This window comes from Haliaeetus albicilla, chromosome 1 (assembly GCF_947461875.1).
Source record: "Haliaeetus albicilla chromosome 1, bHalAlb1.1, whole genome shotgun sequence".
Lineage (NCBI taxonomy): Eukaryota > Metazoa > Chordata > Aves > Accipitriformes > Accipitridae > Haliaeetus > Haliaeetus albicilla.
The window spans coordinates 7,445,194-7,457,308 of NC_091483.1; the positions used below are offsets into that span (position 1 = coordinate 7,445,194).

The 12,115-nt window shown below is 47.0% G+C and overlaps 1 protein-coding gene across 8 annotated transcripts in view; it reads right to left on the reverse strand.

The window, feature by feature from the left end:
• The window catches only part of SHROOM3 (shroom family member 3), a 154,501-nt gene that overhangs the window by 25,277 nt on the left and 117,109 nt on the right, over positions 1-12,115 (reverse strand). For 5 of the 8 annotated variants that reach the window (XM_069774726.1, XM_069774660.1, XM_069775024.1 and 2 more), the window contains one exon: positions 8,156-8,284. The exons of 2 other annotated variants lie outside the window; for them this stretch is intronic. In XM_069774726.1, the coding sequence (XP_069630827.1) occupies positions 8,156-8,284 (129 nt within the window). Of the gene's footprint in view, positions 1-8,155; positions 8,285-8,876; positions 9,575-12,115 lie in introns of those variants that run through there. One more of the 8 variants, XM_069774945.1, reaches the window with a different exon arrangement.

Below are 12,115 nucleotides of genomic sequence, written 5' to 3' on the forward strand. Positions count from 1 at the left end.
TCATTAGATCTTTAACTGGTATAAATTAGGTGTAGCATAGTTGCCTTCAACAAAACCAGGAGCAACAGCTGACACTTTGTTCCAGGAGGTTGTAGCATTTCAAAACACAGAACTGTAATAATAACAACAACAACAATAACAACAACAAAATGACCTCACTCCCTTAGCCTTTATACTAGTTCCTCAAGGGCTGCACTTGTACCATACTTGCAAAAGCATCTGGACAATCTTATTACTAAAAAATTCTCCACTTGAGATAATGGAGAAAGTGATCCCTCTGTTGTAAATGCCAAGGCTGAAAAAGACACTCCCCGTTCCTCATGGACACCCCCAGTGATCAGATAACCTGGGCATCCAGGTCAGATTGGCATCATGACAAATGCCTTGGAGTGAAGATACCCAGAGAAGTCAGTGGACCTTGATGCAACGCTGGCATCTAAATAGGCTCCACGGCAGCTGTAACACTGATTACATACCAGATACTGCCAAATTCACACCGTAAATTGGAAAACCAAAGGGAAAAGAATAGTCTTTAATCTTGTCCAGCTGCTGTTATCTGGGTGCTACTTGTTGCTATACTGGTCACAGCATTTTCAGACAGAAACGTGACCGGCACATTAGCAGTCTCCTCTAACACAGTCTGGCAAAGGCTTGATGCAGTCTGGCCTGCAACGACCATGCTGACATTTCTGAGGCCCTTTACCATTAATAGCTCTGTAGCTCTCTCTTATTAGGAAATGCTGAGCATATTCTTCTCTGTAATGTCTGTAGATTATTTTTATGCTTTGTATGCAAAACAGTAACGGGACTTTATAAACATACCTTGGCACTAACTCTACAAATGAATCGGCATCTAAAGAACAACCATCTGAAGCTTTCTTCACAGGATAACTTAAAGGTTGATTTATCTTTTTCCCAAGGTTACAAAATAAAACCATACAGAACAATGTATTCAGTCTAATTTCTGTTCTTTACATAGTGTTCCTCACTGATGCCACAGTACATGCACAACCAGAGCACTTTGCAATTCAAATGTACTCCAGCCCAGTGTCCTCCAAGCGCGCACAGATACTTCTCTATAAAAAGGCCCATCTTTAACCAAAGCAAACAACCTAGCTTCTTCAAATTGCCATTTTCATTTTTTCTACATTTGCCTAGAAAAGTTTCCCTTTTCCTAAACCTCAAAGTGGAGCAGTTTGGGAGGAGAAGAGAAGAGAAGAGAAGAGAAGAGAAGAGAAGAGAAGAGAAGAGAAGAGAAGAGAAGAGAAGAGAAGAGAAGAGAAGAGAGAAGAGAAAAGAGAAGAGAAGAGAGAAGAGAGAAGAGAGAAGAGAGAAGAGAGAAGAGAGAAGAGAAGAGAACAGAAGAGAGAAGAGAAGAGAAGAGAAGAGAAGAGAAGAGAAGAGAAGAGGAGAAGAGATGTTCAAATAACCCCTGCAGACTCGCCTGCTCCAGGTTTCTGACAGCAGCATCCAGGTTGCCAGCAGCCAGCGGCACACTTTGGCTGAGGCCAAACTGCACAGCAATACAGCGATACCGTCTGCTGCTGCCGCGACAACAAAAACTGCAGGTGGATGACTGTCATTACGCCCAATTTATGGGACCGGTTTCTACGTTGGGGCGAGAAGCAGGAAGGACAAAGGTCCCCCCCTCACATGCCATATCCTGGTCTTTCATGGAGCAGGATCCTGGGGCACGTTATGGGATGTACTTGCTGTGCAGATTAGACATAGTGTGAGAGTATCGAAGGAAGCTGCTGAAGCTGGAAGAGAAGGATTTCACAAGGAAAGCACCTTCTCTTAGGAAACACAGACTGAATTTTATCCTTGCAGACAATAACAGGATGTAACTCAGCCTTTTAGAAAGCTAGTGAGTGAAAGGCAGGGAGGGGATGTTGTGGCCAATCAATTAGCAACTCAGAGTCATCAATGCCCCAATAAACTGACCTATTTCTACTGCAACACACCCACAGAGCTTGCGGGGAGTTGTTTCCATCAGTCTCACATCTGTCAAACACATCATCCAAGATGGCTGAATAGAGACCACTTGCGAACAATTCTTCTTCTACCACTGACCTTGTGCTCATTTTTCCTCTGTCCCAGCAAGCTTCAAAACCCTCCTCAGCAGAGATGGGGAATGCTGAAGACAAAGGCGGTAAAACCTTTCAAGAAAAGCATCTCTCCCCAAGGAGCAGAATCCACCTGCGGATCTGGGCAGGAGCAGTAGTCACTGGGACACATTCTCCATGACCTGCAGGGATGGTTTTGACTAGCTGCTGGTGTTAACATGCCCAGGAAAGATGGGTAGACATAGAGAAGAGACCTAAGGCCAAGAGGTCACTCTGTGCCATCACAGACAACCGCAGTCCCTGTGGATGTGCTTTCCCCCAGCAGTTGTGTGGCCCAGGTGGCTGTGTGGGAGGTTGCCGGAGCTGGAAGGGATAGCCATGGCCTGGCCCACTCATCTGGGGAGGTGGGAAGGGACGGGGTCCCTGCAGCAGAGACCCTCCTCCTATAGAAAAGAAGAAAGATTTGGACGCAAGTGCAAAGCTTGTGCCTCTCGGATCTGATCCCAGGCACTGAGTCACAAGAGAGAAAGCCGAGAAGGCAGCTACCCATCCTTACCATGTCATCCTCACAGTAATTAAGATTTCAAGCTAGTGATACTTCTAAACTAACAAAAAGTATGTGGCAGAGGAAGCATGTCCTGAGCCATACCCCACTGCACATTGCAGTAGGCTCTTTCTATACGGAGAGATCTTGATCATAGGAATTCATGTGTACCCTCCCAGGGCGACTATGTAACTGCATCAACAGAAAGCATAAACAACGATCTGAATTTTCACCGGTGCAGACCTGTCTCCAAGATGGCCACATCTAAAAGGAGTGCTAGCATAACAAGGATATGTTCTACAGACATCCTAATGCGCTGCTGCAGTCCCTATGCCTAGCTATTAAGCAGGAGATGAAGGAAAAACTAAAGCACTCAGAAGCCTATTAGGATTTCGACAGAGCGAGGCCACAATCTACTCAAAGCAACGTCACTCTTAATTAAGGTTCAGTCATGGTTCTAAAAATAAGCATAACAGACGAGGCCAATTAGAAAGAAGTCGGACCATAATGGCGTCAGCTTGATGTGTCTTTCACTGAATCTGTCTTTTTAGGCTCACAGAGCCCTTCTGGTAAATCCTGGGGCAGGAGAGATCTAGAGTGAGCTCTGTCCCTTCACAATTTTGAATAAAAAGAAGGATGACTCATTAGAAAGACTTGAAGTATATGAAATGATATTTCATGTCACAGATCTTGGGCAAGAGCGTCTCCTCACCTATAAAGGAAAGGGAGAGTTGCACCCCCCACCCCTCTTTATGCTCAGATTAAAACTTTCTGTAAGTAAAAAACACACTGAAAAACCCCTCGCTTCAGAACACTTAGGTGAAATGTGTGAATATTCTCATACCAGGACAGAACCTTCTTTTCCACAATATGTTAATCTCTGCAACTTCTAGCGGACAACTCCCCACCCAGAGAATCCCTTCAGAGTACCTCACAGTTTTTAGTATTCTCAGTCTTAAGTAAAAAAAAGAAAAAACCTTGAGAAAAATACCCCAGCCAAGTTCAGAGCCCTACTCCAGACCACTCCAGCCTCATTTCTCTCTCCGTCCCCTTTCCCAGTGGTGTAGGCAGATGTGCCTGCGTGTTGTTTCCAGCTGACATGTCAGATGTTATTTGTTTTTTCCCTTTGACGAGCATCACTTGGCATGTCTGGGTTGCACCAGACCAGGCCCTGAGTGCCTCGTCAGAACTGGGAGACAGGTACTGATCTCCCTGAAGTCTCTCTGCAGCGAGGAAGCAGAGAATCAGAGGCTTCTGCTCAGATTTCCTACCACTACCGTCGCCAAGTCTTCGAGAAAAACTCCCCACCATAAGACCGGAAAGAAAAGCCCTTTGTGAGAGCAGAGATGACAACCACGTATGTGGATGTACACAGGGATTTTTTCTACCGTTCTTCTCAACTCCACATGCAGGAAACAGCCTGTCTCTCTTCCTCCTCTTCTCTCCCTGACACCAAAAGCAGGCAGAGAAAAATGGTGCAAAAAGATTATTTTTTGGACGGGAATTACCAAGGGCACAATGTTCATCATACTGCCTCTGGTAAGGGACAAGGTGTGGATGGTTAAGGATACATGAAAGCGTCAAATGCTACGGCAAAATTTCCCACAGTTTGCAGGAGACCCAAGATGGCTTTTCTTGAAAGAAACGCTCTCTGCCCCTGGCTGCAGAAGGAAGTGCTGGGATCACTCAGAGGTGATGGCAGCTGTGAGCAACAGTCGCTCCTTAGCTGAACTTAGGAACAGTCAAACATTGTAATTAATGATTATTGGTCTTGCATGTCACACCTCTGTGTTATCACATTTCTTTGGTAACCCCCAGGCTGTCTTATCCAAGAAAGGGGCATTTATCCATTTTCCAGAAAAGGAAACAAAGGCCTCGAGAGGTGAAGTGACTTACATAAAATCACCCAACAGGCCTACCGCAGAGTGCAGTGCTAGGAACTAGGCCGTGTGCTGCCGCTTCATTTTCCCTTTGCCCAAGCATATGTCTGACAGGCAATATTTAGATTGATGATTTTGCCCTACACAAAGAAAAGGTCCCACTGACACTCCCTGACACTAACCAGACAACAGGCTTGAATAGGAATAGTGGGGCTTTGGTTATTAGTGTGAGAGGTGATGTATACAAGCTTCATTCTTGTTGATTACTGGATTCAAGGACTTGTCCTACTGGGATCTCCTGACATCTTTCTTTTTTAAGGAAAGCGTTATGCAGCAACATGATAAGTATGATTTAAATTGCAAAGTAAAGAGTATTTCAGATCTCTATTTTGAGAAAGTACTTGCTGCCAGGATAGTCCATCTGCACCATTCACACAGGACTGCGGCTTAGACATGTGGAAACTAAGACAGCCTTCTGCCTGGTACTTAGAGCATGTGTCAGCTAGAATGAGGAGCTGGTGAGCACTGGACCCTCTGCAACTTTCTTCTTGCTACAATTTTACTCTGTTTCCTTCTCTGAAAAAAGAAGAGGAAAGAACAGACATGGAAAAGAGACAGCTGACTGACTTACAGTCTTTGAGAAGGGCCCTATTATTTCCTGTCTTCTCCAGGCATTCACATCACCTCTCGGAGCATGGGCAGAAAATCTCAGCAGCCAGACCCTACAGTGGCTTCCCCTGCCTGAGGCTTTGCAGAAGTCAGAGAGCTCCATTGATTTATCTGTATTGATGAATTGGCCCAACGGGTTTAATACAAATAATTTTTCCTCATTCTTCTTCAGTCAGTAAATTAGTTAAAAAGACAGAAAAACAAGCATAGCTTAGATTCTTTCACACCCTGATATCAAACACACAGCAACTTGCAACAGGAGAGACTCAGAAACAATGGAAGGAATGTGTTTTCCTAGTCTTGTTCAGTGCTTAGGAGGAACTCAGTGGTTGGCAGCAGAAATGCTGCCCTGTGAGCCTGATTACCCAAACGTAACACTGACAATGAGTCACGGCAGGTAACCAAGGGGATTTTCAGGGCAAGTGTTTCAGACAGTAGTTGGGTTCTCCTCTGATCCAGGCAACGCCAATAAACTCAACACCAAAATGCTAATGTAAAAATGACAAACGGCAGAGAAGAAGGTGGTCCTTTAGGTGCGGTGTGCTTAATGTATGTATGTATGCATATACATGCACTTCGTGGGGGGGGGGATCTGTTCACAAACAGACTGCTTGCTGGGACTTCCCTTGCTGGCCTTGCAAGGGAAAAAAAGGCAAAGGGTACCAAGGGGAGTTTAAACTTTTAGCTAGTCAGGTGAACTCATGATTTACTCCTAGCTGGGAATTCACTTTCCCACTGTTCCTGCAGGGAGTGGGTGGGACAGGTGGCCATCCTGGAGTATATCACTGGGATTTAGACCAGTGGGGTGAGTGCAATAGCAAATCTGCAGCGATCTAACACAATTCAAGCCACAGAATGGCTAACGAACCTGTCCTCTCCCTCAGGAAAACTTTTAATCACTTTGGTAATAAACATTTTTTTGGTGAAAGGCACCCAGGCATCTGGATTTCTAGAGCTAATTCCTCCCTCCTTCTCATCTCAGATTGCCCTTTACTGACCGGTAGAGCTGTAGTAACATGGCTGCACTGGCTGGCAATACCACTCTGGCCTTGTTTATTTTGCGCAGTGGAGGAAATGAGGCAAGCTTCAGTGAGCAATCCTTGAGTGTACACTCAGGAAGGTGAACTGCAGACTGGTGCTGTGCTGCTCCTTTCCACAGATGCTCAACTGCAACACCTGAGAAACTGGTCCTGAGCTCTGGATTTCCCCTTTGACTAAGGACATTCATTCATCACCCCAAATTTCAGAAACCAATCGGGACTGCTGACAGCCTGTCGCCTTCATTGCCCATGGTGAGTCTGCGGAAAGTAAACAAGCAGGGGAATTGCAGCCAGTGCTATGGCCAAAGTGAAGGCCGCCGAGTCTGAAACACCCTCCCACACTCAAATTCTTATACATTAAAGCAACTTCCTGTTTGTAATCAAAGCTTCAGCCCGAGTTAAACTGAGATATGCAGACACAGCCTCCGGCACTGCCGGAAAAGTAAAGCAAAACACTGGCTCTGCCTCCAAAGACAAATTAAAACAAGTGAAACGCTGAAGTTTGGAGCTTCTGTGAAGATCTGCTACTAGATCAACAGGCAAGCGGGATTTACAGAGGGCATATGCTGAATAACTCATTGCTATAGGAAGGTGGTGGATGTATGGGAGCTCCTTTCCCAAATTTGCTGTGGGTCACATACCTCAGGAACTGCAGAGTCCCACACCCCAGTCGGAGATAAATCTCTCCCTGATAAAACCAGCTTGAGGAGAGATTTCAGCCTCTAAAATCTGCTCTGTCCAAAACAGATATAATTTATGGTACAAATCCTCACCTGGAGGAAAGCAATAGAAATTTAGTGAGGTTATGCACATGAACACTGGCGGAAGAGCGGAGCTCTTTCTCCTCCTTTTGCAGCCACCCAGGCTGTGCAGGGTCAGCATCTGTAACTGTTTGCAGTGGCTAAAAGCTGGAGCAACTCCACTAAGGTCAGTGAGTTTGCTCCAGAAGTGCATCCTTGCTGATAAGATCAGAACGTGACTTCACATGTCACATTACCTTCTCAGCCACTCACTAATAGGCGCTGGGCCACATTTCCTCCAGCTATAGGAAATCAGTGTAGCTTCTTGACTTCAAGTCAAGGTCTGGCCTGAATGCAATGTTGCCAATAAAAGTCACTGCTTTGACTTCATGGTGCAAATCTCAGAAGACTGAGACACAAAAATCTATGAGGTCATCCAGATTACCATCCGACTGATGTAAGACGCTCTTTTGATGCCAGCAAAAGCTCTGCCTGAGTAAATGCTGTAGGATTTAGTCCTAAACTGCATGCACAAAGGAAGGAGATCAGGCTCTGCCACAACACTGGCCCATCCAAAGCAATTCAGGAAACTGACTTCTGAAGACATTTAATCATTTAAAAATGTAGATAGGCACTCAGCAGTGTTGTCATGATTGCCAAACTACCACTGAAACTCACAGACTCCGAAGAAGCCAGGTCATTTTGGAAAGCCAGGCACCTAAAGCTGGGGAGCCACAGCAGGCTTACATCACTTCTGTGGAGATATTTTGATCCAGCATCTCTGATGATCTTTACCACCGCTGACAAAAGTTTTTGAGGAGAAAGGACACCTCTTCCCAGACTCCTTCTCAGTGAGTCACCCCCAGGCATATTGGCAGCCAAAGCAGTAACTATTTTATATGCAGCCCTATGTAAGTGTTACTGACATCCAGCAATGCTGATGCTTGACTCAAGGCCCAAAATGGTGAATTCATTTCCCTGGCACTGTGCTGAGGGCAAGGAAGCCTTGGGAAAAGGTGGGCGTGAGGTTAAGGAACTGTCCTGGACCTCTTCCACTGCCTAACGCCGCAGACGCTGGGGATACACGCTGCTCCACTCCAGCATTACTGCTGCCCTCACTCCCACAAGAGGGAAGTGGAGTTTGCCAGCCACTCTTGAGGAACAGCGGCCACAAGACACACACAGCAGATAGGGACACTGATACACGCATTCTAACCTGGTCTTCAGCCGTAACTTAACTCCTCCTGACCATGTGGTTTTGCTGGGCTGAAAGTCAGTGGTCACGCAGTTCAGACTGAGTGGGTTGGGAGACAGGTTGGTACATCCCTTTACTGCATGTGTGTCCCTGTCAAAAGAAACCAAGGCCATGTAAACATTGACACACAAAAAAATCAGCCCTTGAATCCCAATTTAATAAGGATTTTATGAAAGAAGGCGATACACAGACCCAGGGGGCAAGGCAGGGGCATCAGTCTATTTTTTTTGAAGTGCAGAGAAAACGTCACAGAAAGCCACGTGTATCCCTTTTCTTCTCTATGTCGTTGCCCAGACAGCCTATAAGAGTGAGATTTTGCTCTCCTTTATACCTAGGCAGTGCTCAGCCCCTGCAAGTGGCCCTCACAACTGTTTTGGAGGAGCTGCACAATACCGCAGCACTGCTTCTTGGCACACGGGAGTGAGATCAGCTGCAGCATCCATGGCACAAAACTCATTATCCTACATCTGCATTGTGGGACTCTAAATCCCTAAGTGTGGAGTTCAGGGGTTCCACTGTGGGATATGCCCTTTCCACACGTAACCACCTCACGAGAGCTCAGGGAATGCTCCGAACACACAAGAGAAAAGCTAAGACAAAGGTCCACACAGTGAGAGCACAAAAGAGAAGCCTATCCCCCCCTCTACTGATATTTCCACAAAGTTAGCAAACAAATATTTACCCTGCTTCATCACACGCATGCAGAAGTCACACAAACACCGTATAACCATCACTTCAGCTCCTTCCTTCCCTGAGGCACAGGAGAGCGTGAAACAATCCAGTATTCTCACTTGCTCCCATTTTTAGCACTGAAATGCAGGAGAGATTTGAAATTTCTGCTTGCTCAAGGAACCCCCACGCTGAATAAAAGCGCGTCTGAAAGGACCCCCTCCGTGCCTCCCTCGGCCCGCAGCAGGCCGTGGCCCGAGGTGCGCTGTAATTGCCTCTTGTTGTGTGCTTAGCGGGCTGCAGGCTGAGCGCACATGCCGGCATCTGGGGCTTTGGATAGCTGAGATGGCTTGGATGCCATTCCGGTGAGAGGCCAGCCGTCTTTGTGTCCGGCTCGGTCCTCCCCCACGCTCCCTCCCCAAGCCCCCACGTGCCAGGCAGGAATGTTAAGCCTCACATTGCGGATGAGATATACCAGGGAAGCGCAGCAGCACTTTCACCTAGATTAGGGAAAGCGACTGGTCTGGAACGGCCTTTTTGCTCGCCCTGCTTATCTTCATCCAAATTTCACCCCAAATCCTGCCTTAGCTGCCTTTTCTTTCCATGTGCCAAACCTCGTTCTGCTTTGTCTCTGCCACCCCTCTCCTCCGAGACCATGTCGAGTCTCTCATCAAACTAGAAAGATGCCCCTCCCTGCTCCTGCACCAGCCTTGCTATATACCAGGAGCACAACCTCCTTTACTGCAGCCCTGTGAAGTGCCAGTACCGTTAACTGCTCCAATTCTCTTTGTTTACCAAGTTTACCAGGAAAAATTACTAATTTTTAGAGGAGATTTCACTGCAAGATAGAGAAAGCCCAGAAGGCCTGCTACAGATAAGGATTTAAAAGATTGTACATAAACAATTTATATATACAAATAGGTATACAGTTTCATAAGCAAAATGTATTTCCAGCTGTAGCGTTTAGAGGACAAAGTCCTCTGTTTAAGGCTTTGGATGGAAACACTGGCGAGATGGTCCCAGCCACAAAGAACTGCACTTCTGCCCCCACAACTCTGCCCCTGAGAGATTTCTGTGATAAGGAGCCCCACAAAGCCCCTGGGAGCATTTAAGCACAGCTCAAATTCGTGGCGAGGCTGCTGCATATCATGCTGAAGCCTAATGAGGTGTCTCGCTGACAGCGTTGTGGCAGGATCCCATTAGAGGGGAAAGGATCTCAGCAGAGGCACTTGTCTTAACTCCGGAGCAAATCCTGACCCCCCTACTCAGCCCTCATTGCCCACACAGGGAACTACCATCCCTTACACCTCCTCTGTTTGCTAATGGAGCCATGAAGAGAAGATACAGTTTACCTGACATTACCTTAGTTTAAAGGGGAGAAGAGGCCCTTGGCTGTGACCATACTTCAAATTCGGGGTAACCCTTGCATGAGTCAGAACCGGGGGTCACTACTGGGGGCTGGCCTAGCACCCTTCTTTGCAGAAGTGCCGATGCCTGTGGCTCCTGCTGATTTTGAGGGGCAATGCAGGTGCTGAGCCCTTTTGGAAAAGGCATCTGGATGTCCCAAAGTGCCGCCAACTGCCACGGCGCTGTAACTCTCATCACAACACTGAAACACGTACAAAGTCAAGGCGATTTCTTTGAGACAATCCTCAGAGTGCTGTTTCAACCTCTTTGAAAGGAGATACTGACACAGTAGAAGATCTTTGCCATGTTCATAGGAGACGCCTTGGATCAGCAATGAACTTTCCTAACACACCTCCGGCAATGCTCAGTCGTAACTTCCCTACTTGTTTCATAAATAGCAGACTTTGGCTCTCCCAGGCTACACGATAGCTGTCCGCCTGCAGTGAGTAAAGCTGCTCATGTCTTCTCTCTGGTCAGCTATCTCCAAAGTAGCCAATAACAATATTTAGGACTTGGAAATTGCCCCTGTGCCAAATACATTAAAAAGAGTAATCAGCAGCCTGAGAAACTGATATAAAGGAGTAAGTGCCTACAGTTTCCCAGTCAGCACAGCCTGGTGATCTTTCAGCACTTAGCGTCTTTTTTTTTTTTAAGAACAGCTTTTGAAACATGTGAAGAAAGCAAGAGACAACACAGACTCTAAAACCTGCTGCAAGCAGAGCTTTCTGAGTAAGTTACTTCCAAGCGTTCCCACATGGATCCACACAGATCCGACCCTCACAATCGGCAGCTACAAGCAGCGGGAGGGTAAGCAGCTTGGGTGTTCCCCCTCCCACAGTGAGAAACCCGTGCTTGCCAGCATGCATAACTTTGGGGTTTACCTCACAGAGACAAAGAAACGTTAATTAGTGTCTGCATGGGCTCTGGGGTTGTTGTTCGGGGGTAAGAAGGAAATGCAATGGAGTTTTTCCCGAGCCTCTTAAAAAACTATAATTACTGAGCTCTGTGTGGAATGGCGGGCTCAATAAGACATTGAAAACTAATCAGCCAGTCTATAAATAACACCATTAATCAAGCCCAGTGGGGAACACAAGAGATGAGGATCCTTCCACCAGCGAAGCACACACACACCAGGGACGGAGCACAGCAGCTCTTCAGCAGCGGCCACCGCCGGGTGCTTTGCCGGTGAGGACGATACCCATGCAGGGGTACCACTGGCGAGAGCACAGCTGGCTGACCACGGAAAAGACCTGAGGCCAGCATCAGGGCTGCAGCTGCAGAGGTGAAGACAGCCCCCAAACAGGACCCACAAACCCAGCACCTTTCCTCCCCTTGCAGCTTTCTGCCTCACACTCAGTCAAGCGACCTGACTGCTTATCCCAGAAGATTTTCTAAAGGCATTTCTAAATCGTTTTCTAAGGCATCTCAGTCTAACAATCAGGAGCGTGCTAATCTCTGCAAAGATACTTCTTCAATCGTAACGTGGAAGCGGCCACCCTAGTGCAAAGACGTTGAGGGCCTACCTTGCGTCTTGACTGTCACCACTCACGCCTCCTCCTTAGAGCGATCGTTCTCCTAAAGCTCGAGCTGCCCCCAGGACGGCACAGCGTGATGGCTCTCTGCAACAGCACCCAGCCCGCTGGGATGCTCTTTGAGTTCGGGCCTGCACTTTATTTCGGGATGTCGCAAAGTGCCTCACAATTGCATAGCTAAAAAGTATCCCTGGCAAGGAGTGGCCTGCAGTTGTTCTTTTTGTTATCATGTTGTTTCTAAAGCTCGCAAGTGGGAGACAGGAAACCTCGCATAGTCTATTTAAAACTCCTTTACCTCCCACCTGAGGCTGGC